Here is a 21,687-nt window from a genome sequence, read left to right as displayed (position 1 = left end):
AGTTACCTAATGGACAAGTGATTCTGAGCTCCTCCATGTGAAACTGTTAAGAAAGTAATTTCCTGTTGGGATACCAATATTCAAAGGCTAGTGGTAACTGGACACGGCGATTAGAATCCCATTAATGCTACACTGGAAACTCCTCTTGGTCCCTGAGGGCTGAGCATGCAAAGCACTGGGTAAGAGAAGGAAATGGGTTTAAGTGGTACTTGAGTATTATCTGAGCTAGCCGCAAAAGATGGAAGTGGAGGTATTTGATGTACTGCCACTTTTAAGAAGCAAGGGTGATCCTGGTCTCACCGGAGACCAGAGCAGTAAGTAGCTGAAAGTGGACATGTTACGCTATTTGGCTTACTGCAATCAGGAAACATCTGTCCAGAAAGCCTGTTGTCAGAGTTCGCAAGTATTTCAGGGGCGCCAGTCTTGCTTTGCCACCTTTTCCGATTGCCTGTGGGTATAAATGAGGCAGGATTCGAATAGGAAATAGAGAGCCTGTACGTGCTACTGGGCTGGACACTTCTCCACTTGCCCCTCCAGGTCCACTCTCCATCCTGCCCTGTGCCCCAGAGCAGAGAACAGATGACCTTTTTGGAGCGCATCAATGGGCTTCCCGGACAGCTGGCTTCAGATGAATCCGCAGGAGGTCAGAGGGCATGAGGAGGGCGCTCCTTACCTGGCTCCCTGCCTGATGGGCAGACGTGGCAGCCTTCTGACCTAGAGTCACAGGTCCAGCCCCTCTCAAGACTTTAGCCACAGCTCCTGGCATTACCTCCTGCTCGAAACTCCTTACATCTTAAGAAGTTCTGTATCCACTCCATCCCTGGGCCCTTCGGGCTTAGGGCTATCTCCCAACTTCTGCAAACCCTGGGGTGCTTTACCATCCCTTATCGGCCTCCCCTGAACCTGTCTATGCCCCTTGTTAATAGTGCCTCCACTAACCTTCCTTTAATCACCTCATCTATTTCCTGCGGGACCCTGGCTGATGCAGTTATGTTTCTCAAATAAAAGACCTAATAATAGGGACGCCTGGGTGGCTCAGTGGTTGAGTGTCTGCCATTGGCTCAGGGTGTGATCCCAGTCCCAGGATCGAGTCCCACATTGGGCTCCCTGTGAGAAGTCTGCTTCTCCATGTCTCTCATGAATAAATAAAATCTTTAAAAAAAAAAAGACTTAATAATACTAACAGCACATGATCATAATGAACCTCATCTGTACAACCACCGGCAACAGGGTACTTCAAATCAGCAATATTCTCTCCCAGGCACACATACCAGGACTACTCCAGGGGAAACCAGCTCTTCCCTCAGGGCCAGGTGAGTGCTGAATGCCCAACAGTGCTGACGTCTAGCTTTAATCTGTTCAGGGCGGCCTGGAATCAACTTCTCACAAACTTGGATTGAGACAAGCTGCACTGGGGATCGGTGACCACCTGTCTGAGTGTCTCAGGACACCTTTACTGAGGACAGAGGAAAATACAGGCTCCTGAGGACCCCACCGACCTCAAGCTGCACGTTCAAATCCCAGGCCTGGCATCACAAACACTCCACCACACAGCTTTTAGGATCGATTGTAGAAAATCACATCCACTAGGAATGGGGACTGACTTTATACTGACAAGTAATGTCTTTTTAAATAATATCTGACCTGCTCTAGTCAGGAAGTAAAAGGGTCTTTGCCTTATGCGCTCAAGGTGATACCTGAGGGTTCCTGAGATGGAAGGGGGGAAGCCAGGGGAGCCCTAACCCAGTACCTCCTCCGACACAAAGAGATCCTTTTTCCTTTTATTTTTTCAGGACAGAACAAGAATTGGAGTAAGGGTGCGCATGAGGGGGGAAGGTGAATGAGGGAGGAGGGTAAGTGTGCAAACAAACGGGCCACTCATCTCTGGGATGTCTTTCTACCTTTTCCTACAGCTGAGTAGCCTGGGGGCAAGCTGTCTGCCAAGCTTCCCCGCCCGCCGTGTAAACACTCTGGCACCAGCTGGGGTTTGGAATCTGCTGAGTCTCTGCCAGCTGGCGACCTGGAGATGGGTCAGATTAAAGGAATGTGTAATGAGTGAGGGGGTGGGAGGCAGAGGCCGTATTTACACAGAGGGGGCCTGCAGGGGTCAGTAAGGCAATGGCCAAGGGAGGCGGGAGCTCTGGAAATGGAAAAATAGGAAGGTGAGAAGAAAGGGGTTTCAAAGTATCCAGGCACCACGCCCCACCCCAATGTCCCAAGGCTGTTATGTTCATTTATTTTTCTTTTAAAAACTGACTTCTTTGTCCCCATCTCGGTCCCCACCCTCCCCCGCCAACAGCTCCCAAACCAATTACGCACGGCCCTTTGAAAGGTTCGCAGCTGCCTGCCCGAGAAGGCTCAGCGTGACCAGACAGCGCGGACACTCAATCCTCTGGATCCCAATTTGGGAACGTTAACACGGAAACCCAAGCCACGTGCTGACAAGCCGGCTCTCGGCCACGTTCCGCCTCAGACGGGGCCGGGCGCGGTGGAGGGCACAGAGAGCCAGCGGTCCGGGCAGCCCTCCTGGTCTCCAGCCCGGGGGACGGACACTTCGGCGGCGGTGGGCAGTGGGGCCAAGGCTTCAGGGGAGACCGCCCGCCAAGCAAGACCGCCAGGCCACGCGGGCCTTTCTGCTGCCCTGCGGAGCGGCTTGGAGGACAAAAGCAGAAGTCAAAAGTCCTGGTGGGCATTTGTGGCCACACCTGTTAGGAAGGCCACCTGCAGCCCTTCTGAAGCACCTGCAGGTCTCTAACCCCAGATGGCTAAATATATATTACTAAGAAGAGGAAGTCAGCAGCCCTGAGGAGCAAAAGAGAAAAAAGCACTGGGAGGAGGCAGGAGACCCATTCTGGGGAAGCTCGGCCACAAACCAGATGTGAGGCCTCAGGCTACTCCCATCCCCCTCACTAGGCCTCAGGGTTCTTATATTTTAACTGGTGTTAGCAGAAGTGCCTCTGCTTCCACGCACTTCCAGGATAGGGATTCACCTCCAGATGGAGAGTTCAAACCCAGGCCCTTCTTGCTCCCTCTATATCCCTGCCTCTATTCCAGTGACTCTCAAATCCACCTTTCCCCACTCAGATCTTTCTCCTGGAGGATAGTCCTGCATCCCTACCAAAACAGCACACAGCCAACTTCCATTCGGCACACCCCAAATCGAACCTTGCATCTTTATTCCAAAAGTTGGTGCCTAAGAAACATAATTCTACATGCCCATGTCCCAGGCTGCCCATCTTCCCCTACAGCCAGCCACCTGTTGGCTTTTTCCTTTATTATTTTAGTAAATCCATTATTTCACTCACACTGCTACTAGAAAGCCTCACTCCCTCATCTCACATCAGCCTATAGAAGAGGTTTCTAACTGGACAGACGGTCTGCCTCAGTACTCCAGCCCCTCCCACCATCCTAGATAGAACAGCCAGGCCACACATAATATAAACAACAGACACCCCCTTCAAGGCTCCCTGCTGCTTACAGGATAATATCTCTTTAATCTGACATTCCTGAACCTCCTTCCCTCTCCTCCTTTGATTATCACAACTCCCCTAAACAAACTCAGGTACAACTGCCCCGAGTGTCTCAAAGGATATGCTAGATTATTATTCCATGAAATACTCTCCAAAGTCAACAAATAGGTTTGATGCAGATATACAATATTCATTACTACAATATTAAAGGCTCTGACAAGTCCTGCAGTAAACCAACCTGTTTAGCATTTCCCAAGCCTATATGGCCCAGGAACTTATTGTTAGCATTATACCTATTAACTGCTTTCTTCAATTCTCAGAATGCCCTTTCTTGCCTGAAATACCAGGCCTCTGTTCTGCCTTCCATTTATGTCTCTGTTTTGCCTTTTTTGGGGGGGCCAGTTCTCACACCATACCTCCCCTGGAAGCTTCCTTCTCCCCCATCCTACCACCAGTGCCCATGCTGCTTCCTTCCTTCTCATCTGAAGCACCTGCTCTCTGTACCTCCTTGCTGAGAGGCAGGGGCCCACAACGGTTAAGAGCCTGGTTTTTGAATTCAGAAAGACCTGTATTAAAATCCCAAATCTGCCCTCACTAACTCTGAGATGGAGTTGTTTAGCTTGTTTGGTGTGGACAGAGATAATAGAATCTACTAAAGAGAACTGTTGAGGGGATTAGCAGGATAAGAAGATCAAGTCTAGCACAAGGCCTGGCACATCACAGTATTCAATAAGTAACATTTGGTCATTTTTCTTATTTTTTTAACATGGTTTTATCACTTATTATTTTCTGTGTATCTACTAGATGGGAAGTCACCGGAAGCCCCACAGTTAGGTGCTGTCCCTTTGCCTACCTCTCCCTCTACATATAAATCAGGTTTAACAAATACGTCTTGATAAGGCAACCACCACCGACAGCTCCATCCTCCACCAGACAGCAGGTAAATGTATATCTACGGCAGGGCAATAGAGCCACCAGTCCCAGACTCTCAGAACTGAGCAAGAAGCTGTCAGTACAGAGACTCTGCAAGGCAGTAGAGTCCTATAACTTCACAGAACCTCCTGGACTGTGCTGTCCTGCTCTGCCCCCCAACGCTGGTTTACTATGCCCTAGAAAGGGGGGGGGGAGGTGGGCTTTGTAAACCAAAGTGAAAAGGTGTCACCCAAAAGTGGCCTGAGTGGCCCATCTCCACAGCCCCACAATAGGGCAACAAGGGGCTGCTGTGCTGGGATTTAAACTTTACATTTTCGGGATGCCTGGGTGACTCAGCAGTTGAGCGAGCGTCTGCCTTCGGCTCAGGGCATAATCCCTGGGTCCTGGGATCAAGTCCTGCATCAAGCTCCCTGTAGGGAGCCTGCGTCTTCCTCTGCCTATGCTCCTGCTTCTCTCTGTGTCTCTCATGAATAAATAAATAAAATCCTTTAAAAATAAATAAACAAACAAACTTTAAATTTTCAACAGAGGCCATTTCATTCATGTGACTTTTCCAGTTAATATCTGGAACTGAGAAGTTTCATTTCCACTTCTAGTCAATCCTGACTTGCGTTTTTCTTGATGCTGTTGTATAAGCTTCTCTGAATGGTTTTAAAATATCCCTATTTCACCCTCTGACCCATTCTTCAAAAGGTTTCTGAAAAGCAAAGCTTTTATTTATAGCACGTGGGAATGACATCTCTCAGATCAAGAGCAAGGGCTAATCTTTACAGCATCCCCCTAGCTGCTCTGCTGGAGCTCCTCCTCCTGCTTTCACACACACACACACACACACACACACACACACACACACACCACAGCCCCAATTCCATGTCCCAGCTTCTCTCCCTCCCTCTCCCCATTCACCTTTCCTGCTCTCCAAGCAACAGGCTGTCACTGATCCCACCTTTCCATCTTTCTATTTCCAAAATGAAAACAGCTTTCACATGCCTTTCCTGATGATCAAAATAATATTCCTTTAATTGAAATGTACAGAGAAAAAATTTACTTGTAACTCTACCACACAGAGAAAACCATTGATTAAATTTTGATGATTATCCTTATAGATACCTTTTTATAAAAATAAAACAAATCCAAACATTTACAGAAAAAATCCCACAACAATATGGCATTCTGTAATCTGTTTTTGAAAAAACACAGCCATATGTTTTGGACACTGTTCAATGACACTGCATATCAATGTATGTCACCATTTGAAATTTAACCAATTTCTTACCAGTAGGCATTAGGGAACAACCTTATCTTTTAAAAAATGTTAACATCTCAAACTATTTGGACATAATGTCAAGTGGGAAAAAATCAGAATTTGGTCATTGTATTTTTATTACAATTACAAAAACCATAGTGTCTGGGCATAAGAACAGAACAGAAGTTAAATCAACTGTGTTCTGTGGAAAAACATGAGGAAATCTGTTTATAAAGGTGGTATTCAAACAGCAAAGAAGTCTTTCAACAGAAGTAATTCATAAAATACAGAAATCCCTATTGTCTAAAAAGATATTACAACAGGTCACGCCTCAATGTAAAATATTTCAAATAGCTTATTTAACCACTTATTTAACCTTATTTTTAACCTTAGTTTTCAAAGAAAGACAGAAGTACTGAAGCCATATGATCTTTGAGAAAGGGAAGAGGGGAGAAGTAATTCTGGAAAGGAAAGGCATTCATAGGGAGAACCCTGGACTGGGGGCTCAGGCTCAGAGCCTCCCTCCCAGGGAGAAGCCCTCAGATGGACTCAATCCCCACATTTCTTAACAGTCTTGGTGGCCCAGGCAGCAAAGTCTGAGTGTGAAAGGTGTATCTGGTGCGGAATGGATAAACCAGAATGTATAGATTATACATAACTAATATGGAATTAGAAAATGAAGGCACAGAAAAATGGGCTAACTAGTGATGGCTAAAATTGTCACAGAATTGACTAATTAATATTCATGAGCAACTAACATCGGTGAATTCCTGATGTGGTATTATTAGGCTACGTGAAGGAGCTATATGTGCATTACTAGCTTACTTGATGCTTCCAAAAACTTCGTGAGGTAAGCACAATTATCTTCACTCCTGTTTTGCTGACCAAAAAAAGAAAAAAAAATTGGAGCATGGTTAAGTAACTTAATCAAGTTATCTCGTGAAGTGAGGGAGCTGGTAAAGAATGAGGCAATTTGATTTCAAAGCCTGCACTCCCAACGTGTACACACATCACAGTATTTATGAGCCCAATACAATCTGGCACCGTGCAGTGGGGAATCGGGGTGCATATGCAGATGGCTAAGGCAACTAGCCTCAAACTCGCAGTCTATTTTTCGGAGGAAGGAGAGCCTATGAGTTAATCATCATCATAAACCTTCTTCTCTATAAGGAGCTCTATGGACTATACAAGAATGCTGGGGCTGTCTTTTACTTCCAAGAGGTCTCCATGGAAATGCACAAAACCAAACGTGACCTGAAGCCAATCTGTTTAGTTTTTGACGTGCCCTCAGTCTGGGATTTCGGCCACGTCACCGTGGTCAGTTTTTAAAAGCAAAGCGGACTAATAGCACTTAGGCATAATCACATAAGTCATTTCTGGAGGATGCTGAGCTCCCAAGCTGCAGGACAGCACATTTGGTTTAAACACATCACATGGAAAAGGTCTAGAATACTATATTTGGGCAAACCGTTGATTTGGGGTTTGGTGCAGCTCTGGTTTTGGCAACAGCACCTTTTTCCCACCCTGCCCCCACCCCACACCACATGGGCTCAGCTACAGAGCTTGGCCCTCACAGAGGCACCGTCTACCAACCTCTCCCCAAGCTCTGGAGAGCAGAGGTCGCAAGCTACTCGAGGGAGCAACTGGGCAAGAGACAACCAGCAAGTAGCCATCAAGAAGCCAGAAGAGAAGGTGCCCTAAAGCACTGAGTGTCATATCTATGTGCTTTTATGTCATATCTATCATATTCACTGAGTAATGCAATCCCATCCCAAAGCACAGAAGCCCCCCAGGGACCCAATCCTATAAGGAACACGTCAAGACTCTGACCATACTAAACTGTAACCACTGATTTTTTTAACCATCTTCCTCATCAGAGTGTCCCAGGCACCTTCAAGGAGCAGTTGCTCAATAAATATTTGCAGAATGAATTAAAAGGAGTTCTGGAGATTATGCAACAATGTGAAGGTACTTAACATTACTGACCTGTACACTTAAAAAATGGTTAACATACTAAAATCTATGTTATGAGTATCTCAGTACAATTTTTAGAAAAAATAATAGTACATGTCATGGGGTGGAGGGGAGGTGGCACACATTAATTCTAATGCTTTATGAAATTTGGTAGAACAGAGTATGGGTTGGGTGATCTGAGTATTAAGAACTATGGGGGAAGGCTTAATGAGGTAACTGTTATCAAAACAGTTTACTGAACAAAAAGTCACAAAAAGATGGCAAAGATGACACACTCAGTAGGTTCCTCCAGGTGTTTGAAAGCAGGAAGGGTCGATAAATTGTGTAGGTGGGTAGAGAGGTGGCCTCAGATCCATCCAGGGAATTCCACTGCATTCATTCCAACAAATACACTCTTCCTCAGGCACTTCCAACCCTGACCTGAAAGCTGGCACTCCTAGTTATTAAAGTTGAGAGAGAAAGCTGCTCACAAACCCACCTTCCCTCGTGCCTCCTGACAGGATGGGAAGGTGGTATCTCACAAAGTGAGATCTGCGGGGTGTTACTAAATACTGCTGGAGAGACACGGTCAGGTAGGTCAGAAATGTAGGACGCTACTTTAGTAAGCACACATGGTATGTGACTCTCCAAAGGGGGCATGATATGCAAAGTTTCACACACCTCTCTAACCCAGAACCCCCCAGCCTCCCATTACCACCTTCAGAGATTTCTTTTTATAAAAAAAAGATTTTATTTATTTGACAGAGAGAAAGAGAGAGTGCACACAAGCAGGAGGAGTGGAAGGCAGAGGGAGAAGAAGCAGGCTCAGGGAGCCCGATATGGGGCTCGATCCCAGGACCCCAGGATCATGACCTGAGCTAAAGGCAGACACTTCATCGCTTAACCACCACCCAGGTGCCTCCACCCTCAGAAATTTCAGGGGAATTTTCTGAGTTTCCTAACTGCATGATCTTAGGCAACTTACTCGAATTTTCTAAGCCTCAGTGTCTCCCCTTTAAAATGGAGTCCAGGGATCCCTGGGTGACGCAGCGGTTTAGCGCCTGCCTTTGGCCCAGGGCGCGATCCTGGAGACCCGGGATCGAATCCCACGTCGGGCTCCCGGTGCATGGAGCCTGCTTCTCCCTCTGCCTGTGTCTCTGCCTCTCTCTCTCTCTCTCTGTGTGTGACTATATCATAAATAAATAAAAATTTAAATAAATAAATAAATAAATAAATAAATAAATAAATAAATAAAAATGGGAGTCCAGGACACAGGCTCTGAAGTCCAACAAACAGGCTTTGAATTTTGATTCTGACATAATGACCAATGAGGGCCTGGTCAGGTTACTGTCATTCTAAACCTCAGTTTTCTCATCTGTAAAATGGGAGTAACCATGGTATCCACCCCCCAGGGACACTGCAGACTGAGTAAGAGAAGGTAGGTGAAGTGCTGACTTACTACAGCACTTAAAATGCATTTATTCTTTGGCCCCAGACACTGTGAAGTGCTATATAAATGTCACCATCCCTTATGGCCCCAGCAAAGGCCCACCCTTCTCTCATGAAGCTCCCCTCTCAGAGTCTCAGTGTCCTCTCATACCATTCATGAGATTATTTATTCACAAATTTATTCAGCTTCAGTCATATGCTGATGTGTCGTATCAGATCCTACACTCATATCTAGCGTTTTCCCATATAATTCTTATCTCAAGCTCTTTTTCCAAAATAGAACTGGGCAAATTCTATTCAATTAACTTAACGAGTTTAAGTAAGTTTGAAAAGCTCTATACTCCTAATGTAAAAAAAAATTTTTAAGGGAAACAAGTTACACTGGAAAGTTAAAGTCTTCCATAACCTACCATCTAGATACATAATAAATGTTGACAGTCATCTGTGATCTTTCCAGATTTTGACCGTGTATATATAAACATCAGTTTTTTATTAAAACAGGCTGACCCTGTACATATTAATCTCCAGCCTGTTTTTTTCCTCACACATCAGTCCATGGCATTACCTAAGGATTAACCTTATCCTCACTTAAACAGCTATAGAGGATTCCAGTGTACAACTATACCATCATTTACTTAATTGATTCACTATAGATGGATATTTAGGCTGTTTCAAATGAATGATGGCTTTAGGGCAAGGGCTGTGTCCTGTGTGTTTTGGCATCTCCATAGAGTTAGCGCAGTACACGTGGTAAGAATTCAGTAAATTGTGTTGTGTAAACTCTGACAATATTTGCCTCAGAATCACAGATGATTATTGAGCCACAGTCGATTAAATGTAACTCTCAATAGCCAACACCACTGTGAGAAGCCTGGATAAGAATGAGCAATATTTGCAATGCTGGCCCTTGAGATAACAACTCTCAGATCCAAAAGACAAGCTGTTCAAATTATAATTTCAAATCTGGCTCCTTTCCTGTATTAAAATTATTTGGTGACCCGGCAATTCCACCCCTAGATACAGGCCCAAGGGAACTGAAAATATTATGTCCACATGAAAACTTGTCCATGAATGTTCACAGCAGCATTATTCATGTAATATGGTGGCAAGAATCCAAATGTCCATCAACTGAGGAGGGAATAAACAAAATGTGGCATTTGCATACAGCAGAATATTAGTCATAAAAAGGAATGACACAAGCTACAACATGGATGGACCTTGACAACATTATGCTAAGTAAAAGAAAGCCATCATATGATTCCATCTACATGATGTGGCCAGAATAGACAAATCCAAACACAGAAAGCAGATGAGTGGTTGGGGGCAAGGGAGTGACAGGAAGTGACCACTCACTGGTTTCTTTGGTGGATGATGGAAATGTTCTGGAATTAAATAGTGGTGACAGTTGTAAAACCTGGTGAATATACTTAAAAACTGCTGAACCGTATACTTTAAATGTGTGAATTTTATGACATATAAATTATATCTCAATTAAATACACAAAAGTCCTTCGAAAACTGGTTGTCAGTGGGTAATTCCACTTTACCACCTATTTACTGCAAGAATATTATAGGAGAACCACCTGCATGCCACATATTGTGCTGGGCCCTGGAGAGAGAATGGTGAGCAAGATCCTCTCCTGCCCCAGCAGATCACATGGTCAAGCCCTGCAGAGTGGCAAGGCCACACACCACAGAGGCAGGGCAAAGAGAGAGGGGACAGGGGAGCCCAGGGAACTGACTGCTGACGCAGAGGTACCCTACCCAGGGGAGGCAAAGGAGGGCGTTCCAGAAAAAGTGGGCTGTGGCCTCAGGAATGAGGAATAGAGGCCGAGTAAAAGCAGGAGAGCTTCCTGACAGAAATATTTGAATAAAGGGACAGACAAGATGCCTGGGTGGCTCAGTCAGTTAAGCATCTGCCTTCAGCTCAGGTCATAATCCCAGGGTCTTGGGATCAAGCCCCACATCTGGCTCCCTGCTCAGTGAGGAGCCTGCTTCTCTCCCTCCCTCCTGCTTGTGCTCTTTCTCACGATCTCTCTCTCTCTAATAAATAAACAAAATCTTTTTAAAAAGATTTTTTTCGGGGGGTGGGGGGCGGGTGGCCAGACAAGGAGACAAACAGCGTAGAAGAGCTGAAAGATAACCAATAGCCAGATAACCATTACCCAAATGTGCCAAATAATGTAATCTTATAAATCCAACAAGTATTTGACTCCTATGATGTGCACTATGCTAACTGCTGAGAATACAACACTGAACGAGATCAATGCAGACGTTATTACGTTTCCAGTGAGACATGGTAAAGAGTCTATGGCTGATTCCTTGGTTTCAGCATGGTATTAACAAGGATAAGGGCAATTTGTCAATTTCTATCAAAAATGCAAATGCACTTATGGCTTGGACCCAATCATCCTACTTCCAGTAAAGACATGCCACGAGATATATGGCTATACAGGCATGAAATGACCTATGTACCAAGATATTCATTGTAGCATTGTTTATAAGAGTAAATGATTGGAAACAACCCAAGTATCCATCGAAAGGGGACTGATTAAATGAATTAGAGCAAACCTGCACGATGTAAGACTATGCAACCTTAGCCATGAGGAAATTCTTTGTGTACTGACATGGAAAGAGCTTTAGGATATTTTGTTAACCAAAGAAGGCAAGGTACAGAACAACACAGATAATATACTTTGTTTTTCACAAGAAAGGAGACAGGAACACACACATACACACACACATATATATGTATACACATATATATATATGTGTGTGTTATATCTGTATGCATATTACATATATATATGCAAAATCTATCATATAATTTATAGCTGCTTGTATTTGCACAAATAAACACAAGGATACACAAAAATTAATGAAAATGGTACCTGGGAGCAGGGGAGGGCAGCTGGATGAGAAAAGGCCAGAGAGGGACACCTTCAATGTGCTCTTTTTCTTATGTTTTTTATTTTTGAACAATGTAACTGTACTGCCAAATGCTATTTAAAAAAGAAAGTTAAATGGCTAGGATTCCCTATCTGCATGCACACGCTAGAGTAGCAGGCACTCCTAATATGCTCACAAGCATCTCTTATGGAAACCCAAAAACCCTAAGGAGACAGCATGGATAGAAAAACTGTAAATGACCACCAGCAGCAGAAAGGCAACCCAAGACACACACTATCCTGTGTGAACTAGACCATCCTCAATCAATCCACACCAGCTACGTGTTAAGCACAGAGGTGCTGGGGATACTGAGAAAACGTAAAGCAACTCCTTCTTTTCAGGGAGCTCACAGCAAGTGCAAGGAGCAAGCTTCGGCCCAACTGCCTGCGACCCCTAAGAACAAATGTGATGAAGTCACTCCTATGCTCGGAAAACTTCAATGGCTATTGAAGCTATTGAAGCTATTACCTGGGCTAAGAAGTAGATCCAAACTTTTGAACCAGGGCCACCCTGAGCAAAACCCTGCCTGACAGTCCAGGCTCATCTTCCATCACCTCCTTCCTTGACCCCCACCTGCGCCCCACTTTGGTAGCATGGAGTCACACACCACATCACCCCCATTGCACCTCTCTGTCCTTTTACACATGTCCACTCTCTGCCTGGCCAATGCCCTTCAGGCCTCAGGGCCCAGCTCAAACTTCTTCTCCATTTGCAAATAAACTGTCCCTAATCCTCCCAGGAGAACTATGCTCCCCTCCCTGACCCTCACCTCCTACCCACAAGAGTGGCGGTGACACTGTCACCTCCCTAAGGACTCTTGGCTCCATGACGACAGAATCTTTACCTTTTCATCTTTTATCCTAGCTCCAAGAACAGTGCTTGGCAGAGAGAAATGCTATGCCTGAGTCTGGCTGAATGATAAACAAGAGAAATACAGAGACAGACAGAAAGGAGGAGTGCACTCTGCTAGGGAAGAAGGGCTGGGGCCAAGGTTCGGAGCAGGTGGCGCCTGTGTGATATGGGAGGCAGGTGTTCAAGGAGAAGGAAGGCTTACCTGAGAGAGGGAAAGAGAAGGGGCGGGGCATGAACAAAAGCAGGCAGGCATAGAAAGAGGATGATCTGGGGAACTCAGGTAAGTGGTTTGCAATGAAAGGGGGGTAGGGGAGCGCAGGGCAGGGGCCAGGTCTGAGTGAAGAGTACAGGAGATCCAGGCCAAAGGCTGGTCAGACCTCGGGGGAGCTTAGAATGCCATGCTAAGCAGCCTGGACTTTAGGTGGCACCATGGAAGGACTTTAAGTAAGGGAGCCCCAGGCTCAGCTCTGTGTCTGAGGAGCTAAGTGGAAAGGGACCAGAGAGGAGACAAAAGGCTGAGGTCCAAGACAGGACCCACATAACCATTCAGGGGCCTGAGCTAAGGCCAAAGAACAGTTAAGAGTGCGAGGGGACTTGGGAGCACATCGAGGATAAAATTGCTGGGAGTCAGATGTGGGGGGACAATGCAAGGGTTATAATAAGGTCTAAGGAAAGGCTGCTCGCCTATGTCACATCAAATGCCTGGAGAAAGAGAACTGAGAGAGAAGAGGCCTTGCCATTCCAGCAGCCTCTGAATCAACATCAGAGAATTTAGATGTGGGGGTCCTGGTCCCTCCTCCTGGTTGGAGTGGAGACTGAAACTCTGTGATAGGGGGCGGTTCTCACAATGATCAGTGCCACAGCCTCCTGACCAGACTCCTCGTTTCCAATCTCACCCAAAGCACCCTATGACACTAGCCCACAGAGTATATGAATGTTTCATGCCAGCCCCAGCTGTGCATTCACAAGGACGTGTTGATTCCCCTGGCCTGTGTCCTCTCACATCCTCTTCTCTCCTGGCCTGACCCAGCATCCACTTACCCCTATTCTGGACAAGGAACCCTTCACCATGTTCCCAAAGCATCCCCTCTAGAAGACCACTATTTAATGAACACCAATGTGTGCTAGACACAAAAAAACAATATGGCAGCTCAGCTGGAGCACCCATCTTCAAGAGACTATACTCGTTTCCTTTTATCTGTCTTCCTTATTAGATGGTAAGGTATGTTCCCTGTAATTGGGCAACATGTCCTTCCCCTGTGTTCCCAGCTTCTAGAACAATGCCTCACAAAAAAGCACTCTCTAATCAATGTTTGTAGAAAGAGGAGGCAAGAAATCAAAAGTGGCTCAGGCCAGATTCACATCCATTGGGCCATGTGAGCAAGAAGCCAAATGATAGGACTGAGAAGCCAGCAACGTTGGTCAAGTTACACTTGGCTAAAGCTGCAGGCTAAAGGTGTGGTAAGTTGCCAGTGACAATCTGATGAAGTCACAGTTGTCAACCTGGAGTATCTGGACCCATGAAACTCAAGGAACAGTGACTGAAAAGCATCTCATTTCCTTTGTTTCAAAACTCCGAAAATGACCACAGGAGAGCAAGTCATGGCAGCAAATATGTTAGCTGGCTTCCTTTTCATTTTTTTTTAAAGATTTTATTTACTTATTCATGACAGAGAGAGAGAGAGAGAGAGAGAGAGAGAGAGGCAGAGGGAGAAGCAGGCTCCGTGCAGGGAGCCTGACGTGGGACTCGATCCCGGGTCTCCAGGATCACCCCCCGGGCTGAAGGCGGCGCTAAACCGCTGGGCCACCGGGGCTGCCCTGGCTTCCATTTCAGATTTCAGAATCTTGCATGGAATAGATGTCCTTACTGAATGATTAAAAAAAGAAGAAAATTGAATGGCAGGTGGTTGAATAATGTTGAATGAAGGTATTTCCCAGGCTAGATGATAAGAATGTCAAAAAAGTTTCTTTCACATTTCTTGGGTAAGAACATGCACTGCACAACAGGCCCGCTCTGCCTTGTATTGCAGGACTGTAAAAAAAAAAAAAAAAAAAAAAAAAAAACACAACAAACTGTGGCTTGCCAGAAATTTCTGGGGCTGGATCATTCTGGATATCCAAATTTTCCCTATTGCTAAAGATTTAGGTACCAAAACTTTAACATTAGTCCTTGTGGACAGAAATGTTTCTAAAAATGTTTGTGAGCATACTGCATACCTTTCACTTTTTCTGCAGATAATCATTATGGTCAAGTACCATACTGCGTTAGTCTATCATGGTAACCTCAAAATCTACAGAAATTGTTTGTGCATATACTGACACCAAGTTTGCATGGCTTTCTTTCATTTCTTATGACTCTTAAGTGTTTATTTAGTAATGAATAGTCCTCCTAGCTGTCAGCTACCCCAGCCACTTCTCCCATTTTAACTTATTCTTTGTTCTGTAATCTTGGGAACCAGATAACCAAGGTTCATATAACTGTATGGAAAGTAAGTATGAGTGGGCTTTGAGCGACTAGCCTAGGTGTGGTGTCAAGACAAAGGTTTGGGGCCACCACTGGGCTGCTCCGGGACCTCCCTCTGCAACCTCCACATACCATCCTGTTTCTCAGCTATGTAGCTATGTTCCAAACAGATAAAGCAGCAGCAAAGTCAAGGTGTCACTCGAAGGCTGTCCAAGTGGTCAAGTGTAGTGAGAACAACAGGTGCAGGTATAGGGCACTTACCCTGTGTCAGGCCTTCTTCCAAGCACTGTATTTATATCAACAATTCTAACATATTCTATATCAATGCTTCTAATCCTTCCAACAACTCTACGGCATATTTTTCCTGATGAATACACTACAGAACAGAGAGGTTAAGCATTTACCAAGAGGACAAGGTGAGGACATGGAAAACCAGAATTCAAAGTTGGGAAGACTAGAGGTAGGACCCTGACCTTAGCCACAGTGATCCGGGGCTTCTAACGGTTCCCCCACAGAACCACACCACAAGATACTGCTTACTACTTAAAAAAAAAAAAAAAAAAAAAAAAAAAAAAAAAAACACACACAGAAACAAGCACTCAGAAAGCAAAGTGTACACCAGCGCAGTCCAACAGAACTCTGCGGTGATGGAAATGCTCTATCTCTATCTACACTCCTAAGATGTGAACTATGGCCAGTGTGACAAAGGAACTGAATTTTTAAGTTTGTTTCAGTCTAGTGAACTGGAACAGCCACACGTGGCTGGTGGTCACCTTTGGATGGCATCAATGTGGACCACTTTTGATGAGCCAAACACTGAACTTAAAATGTGAAATGTCATGGGTAACTCCTACTTGGGAGTTAGGCGTCAGAAGAATGTTATTAAACCCTGCCACATCTCTCACAACCTCTTCTCCACCCTGTATGGGTTTTAATTCACTCGTAATTTTGAGAAAGAAAGTATGCTATTTGGTCAGAGTGCTGGAAGAGGCTTCTAAATGAAGCAGTAGCTTGCAGTGGTTGTAGTTGGCCAGGCAAAGCCTTGAGAGCACTGTTGGAGGCAGGGTGATGAAAGTGATAGAGCATAGTTCAGGTTTCAGACACTAGGTTCACCCTACTGATCGGGAAAAAAAAAAAAAAAAAAAAAAAAAAGCCAGAGATAAGTGTGCATGTGCATGTGACAATTACATCACTGAATATGAAGATCTGCTCAAAGGTAGGGCCTCTGACCACACTCAGAGGACTAGAATGATAAAACCCACATGGCAGAGCAAAAGCACATAGGCCACTCTTCTTGCTCTTCCCCACTCCCTGGTTGGTCTTGGAGAGTCACAAACAAAACATACCCTCTCTCCCCGGCCCCAGATGATTCCTGCCTAATAGAAGGATCTTCTCCTTCCCCAACACTGGTTCCACTAAGCTGGACTCCACATCAAACCCAAATTTAGGCTAGACCCTGATTTCCACTCAAATTAGAAATGAAACCAAGATTAAAGGTGGAGACCACCTAACCCAGTGGAGGCACAACTTAAGCCTGTCTAATCCTAAACCTATGTGGCTGGGGGGGGGGGGGGGGGGGGGGAGGTGCCTCCTTCCTTCCCCTCCCAATTCTCACTGGCAACTTATGTCGTCTACACATCCCCAGCCCTGTTCTGTGTGTGTAACTGTGTTGAAAAGGTGTGACTGAGCTACACAATAGTTGACACCCCAGGAAGCTAGTGGAGCTCAGAAAGCTGAGGGGCTTGCATGGGCCCCACAGCTATTTAGTGGCAGAGCCCAGGGGGGAATCCGGGGCACCCAGCCTTCATCCCTGCCCTTGTCAGCACGCGCTTCCATGCTCGGGTCACAACTCAAGCAACGAGGACTCTGGAAGAGGAGCACGTGTTCACACTTCATGCCAAACCAGAGAGCAAACTGTAACTAAAAAAAAACAGAAACAAAAAACAAATCAGCTATCAACTATTCTTTCCCAGCTTCCGGGCAACAGTCACTAAATCCATATGAACAAGTGATTCCTTGCCCAAGAGGTCAAAAGTTGATCCAGTGCAAAGTCAGACTACAAACTAAATACACTCTAAACTCCAGAAGCATTGGGTCTGAAAAGTTCAATTCTGCTCCAAGTTCCAAGGAATTCTCAGCAGGAAACCAGGCATTGTGAAGCAAGCCGGGTGATTTCCTGTAGGACTCCAGGAATTACTGCAGGGGAGGCCTGCTTACCCCAGGATGGCTCCTTTAGGTCAGGAGCCCCCAGACTGCTCATAACATTCAGGAGAGGAGCCAATAATACATTCCCTGGTACTTCTAAACCTTACGCCACATTCTCACCAACTCACAACGCTATCCTTTGGCAGATCCCATACTGACCAGGCACAGAGACCAGGCTATAAACACTTGTTGACTAACCAGTGTGGGCCTGAGCACTCTTCAAAGCAAGTAGTGTCGGGGGTGGGAGGGGGTGGGGGGCAACAGAGGAAGGAGAAGCATATTTGTAAAAATCACACCTCTGTCCTTTGTCTTGAAGGAGGTACACCCTTCTGCCTCCCCACAAGCCACAGAAAGCTTCATAATAGTGGTGGGTCACCAAAAAGTCTCTTAGTATCTGTAAAAAGAGTGTATCTATATCTTTATAATAAAAATGAAGGAGCAAACTAATTGATAATGCCCTGCCCTAAGGTGCCTGGCTGGCTCAGCCAGTAGAGCATGCCATATGAGTTCAAGCCCCATGTTGGGCATAGAGCCTACTTTTAAAAAACTATAAAATGAATAAATAAAGAAGAAAATACTCTGCTTTTGCAAACTTCAGGAGCTTTATTAAGAAATGCCCTCCTTTCTTCAAAGAGAGGACAACTGAGACTCATAGTATTATGTCCTTCATACCCCATATGTCCTTCATACCCCATAGTATTATGTCCTTCATACCCCCAAGAAATCATTTAAGAGATCTCAGAGTCCTGGGATCAAGCTCCACACTCAGCAGGGAGTCTGCTTGAAATTCTCTCTTCCCCCTCTCCTTCTGTCCCTGCCCCCATGCTCTCTCCCTAAAATAAATAAATTAATCTTTAAAAAAAAGAGACCTCCTACTACTAGAAATCACATCTGTGCACACATGCACTCACGAGCATACATACACACATACACACACAGCCTTTGATCAGTTCACTTATTCTCAAAGCTACAAAGTATAAGAGTATCAGCTCTAAAGCTCTTTAGAAATAACCACCTCTCTTGTCGTCTAACTACTGACACCTCCACACTCAGTGCATTGGGTGTCAATTTAATAAACTACTTCCTTCAACCAACAGCAGTAGCTTGAGATTGAGGCCCAACATTCTGCAAGCTGCACCTGCCACTTACGTCAAGTTGAAGACCTGATTCCCCTCCACAAACAGTTGACCAGCTTGAAGCTACCATGCGGTGACCTCTTTGAGGACAAGGACCCCGCCTTATTCATCTGCATTCCCAGGGCTCAACACAGGCACACAGCAAGAATTCAATAACAGCTGCCAAGTTAACAACGAATGTAGCACACTTAAGAAAGATAGATCAATTGCAAGGCTTCCACACATACCCTTGCATTAGAAGGTAGCATCGAGAATTCCAGTGGGCAAACGTGTAAAAAATTCTCCAGACTTGAGTCAGAAGATATAGGCTCCAGCCCCTCATTTGCCAAAAATTCCCTCTACTGCCCTGGGCAAATCTCCCAACTTCTGAGAATCTGATTTTTCCTTTTCTATAAACACAGTAGATGACTTCTAGGTTTCCCTCTAGCCCTTCAACTTGTGAAATGCAAAGGAAAGATATGCCTTTGAGCTATGGCCACAATATTAACTTGAGGATGAGGACGATGAAAATAGAACAGCCAGAGGCAGCGACGCTTACCCAGATGTAGGCTAACGACAGGTAGTAACTTTCATGGTAGGTAAAGCTCCTGCCCGTTCGCTTATGTTCACATGTGATACACACATCTGGGTCATTCTCTGTAGTTTCTCTCAGGGAGACGCACATTTCGGTGACTGTTCCAGGAAGAAAAGCCTCCAAGTGGAACAATGACCTGCAGACATTACTTCCAGGTAATAAACAGATTCCACTCAGACAAAGAAAAATAAAGCAGCCTGTGGCTACATTCCACAGACTCCCCGTTCATGGAAGCATTAGGGCTGAGCTCTAAATGTGAGCCAGACGTTGCTGAATTCTTATTTTGGCTCCAACTGTAACTAGGAGGGAATGGTCCTTGGCCAAGTTTCTCCTCGGCAAGCCAGGCTCTGGATGGGTATGACAACCCCCATAAACCATCCAGATTACAGGGTGAGACTAGTAAAGCATTTCACAGATGTAAAATATTGCCAACCCCTCAAGACAAATGAGGGAAGCCGTCAAGAGGCAACGTGGCTCGGGCACACAGCCACAGAGCAGCGCCTCCCCTAACCCTGGGCTCCCGCAAACTCACCAGAGGGCTTCGGGGGCCTCTGAGCCCCCCCACTCACAATCTGGCTCCATTTCCTCTGCTGAAAAGCAGGGAAAACGGTGTGAACCTACACTGGCCAGAAGAGCTGCCTGCAAAGCTCTTTAAACCATAAGGTGAACTTGCAACGTCAACCAGCTGTGACTAGGTTGGGTTGGGTTCTCCTCTACTGTGGGACATCTGAGACGGTGGAGGTAAATCAAGGCAAAGCAAGAGACTGTGTAAAAGATAAAGGTTTGCTTGTTAAAAGAAGAAGGGCTGTGTCAGGAGCCATGCTAGTAGTTTTACTGTTTTCTTTTCCTCTTTTTCTCCCCCCCCCCCTTTCTTTAACCATTAGGTACCAATGGATACCAGATACAGAGCACTGGATGAAAAGGTGAAGAGATAGCATCGGCGCAGTTTCCCACCGAAGCCTGCTAATAGCGCTCTGGCTGATTAGAAAGCACTTCTGTCATTTGGAAACTCTAATCCGGTCTTATCAACCCTCTGGCTTCGTCATTTATCAGGGTGGGAACCGGAGGGACATCAGCTCTGCCACAGAGTGATTTCTGGGGCCCCTGCCCACGACGAAGCAGATCAAAAGGGAGCTCATGCCTGCCAGAGTGAAGTTTTCACCATAGCAACACATGTACTCTACAAACAGCCAGGACTGAGGAGCTCTGTTGTGACTGGTCCGGACAGTGCCCCCGAGAAACGAGCAACCCAGGCCTCAGACAACAGAGCGAGCAAGAGAAAAGTGGCACCTAGTTAGTGTGCGGGGCAGTCTCCTCCCGGTTTTTACTCCTCCACATGGCTGACAGTGGCTGCACAGAGACCCATGGCCCTCATTCTAACGAGAGAGGGAGGTCAGAGAGAAAACAGATGTTCTCTGAAGGGCAGCTGTCCCACAGGCTCCCTGGGGATAAGAGGGACCCAGTATAAAGCGATCATTCCCTTTGGTGAGCAGATGACCAGCACTGGAAAACCTGGGGGCAAGGTCTCATTGCAAAACATGTCACATCTAAAATGAAATGCAAGGAAGCTGGTGATCCTGGAAGGAGAGCTGGAGCGCTCAGAAGAGAGAGCAGAGGTGGCTGAGAGCCGAGCCAGGCAGCTGGAGGAGGAGCTCCGAACCATGGACCAGGCCCTCAAGTCCCTGATGGCCTCAGAGGAGGAGTATTCCACCAAAGAAGATAAATATGAAGAGGAGATCAGACTGCTGGAGGAGAAGCTAAAAGAGGCTGAGACCCGAGCAGAGTTTGCCGAGAGGTCTGTGGCAAAGTTGGAGAAGACTATCGATGACCTGGAAGAGACCTTGGCCAGTGCCAAGGAGGAGAACGTGGAGATTCACCAGACTCTCGACGAGACCCTGCTGGAGCTCAACAACCTGTGAGGGTGGCTCTGCCCCAGCCGGGCTGTCAGCGCCGCCCCAATGCAATAAAGTGGATGTTACTGGCAAAAAAATTAATTAATTAAATAAAGTGAAATGCAGCCCCGGTGCACAGCGAGCCAATACAATGTAGAAGCCAATTCCAATGGTGGAAGATGTACTCACAGACTAGACCACGAAGCCAAAATCAGCAGTGATCAGTGTGGTTGTTGAGACCATCAAACTAGTGCCCATGTGCTGGGCACAGGGCCCGGCATTTTTACAGGTATTAGTCTTCATTCTGAAGTCAGAGTTAAAAACTCACTAAGTGGGACACCTGGGTGGCTCAGTCGGTTAAGGGTCTGCCTCCAGCTCAGGTCATGGTCTCAGGGTCCTGGGATGGAGCCCCACATTGGGCTTCCTGCTCAGCAGGGAATCTGCTTCTCCCTCTCCCTCTGCCCCTTCCTCTGCCTGTATTCTTTCTCTTGCTCTCTCTCCTCCTCAAATAAATAAATAAAATCTTTTTTAAAAATTAAAAAATAAAAACTCACTAACTGATCAA

At 45.8% G+C, this 21,687-nt stretch overlaps 1 protein-coding gene across 2 annotated transcripts in view; it reads right to left on the bottom strand.

The window, feature by feature from the left end:
- TRAM2 (translocation associated membrane protein 2) overlaps positions 1-21,687 on the bottom strand; it is an 83,302-nt gene that overhangs the window by 56,994 nt on the left and 4,621 nt on the right. The window contains exon 2 of one of the 2 annotated variants that reach the window (XM_072832670.1): positions 356-448. The exons of the other annotated variant lie outside the window; for it this stretch is intronic. Within the exon in view, the coding sequence (XP_072688771.1) occupies positions 356-448 (93 nt within the window). The remainder of the gene's footprint in view (positions 1-355; positions 449-21,687) is intronic. 2 annotated transcript variants of the gene reach the window in all.

The sequence above is a fragment of the Canis lupus genome, chromosome 7 (genome assembly GCF_048164855.1).
Source record: "Canis lupus baileyi chromosome 7, mCanLup2.hap1, whole genome shotgun sequence".
In the NCBI taxonomy this organism is placed as follows: Eukaryota; Metazoa; Chordata; class Mammalia; order Carnivora; family Canidae; genus Canis; species Canis lupus.
This window is presented reverse-complemented; position numbering and strand designations above follow the sequence as displayed.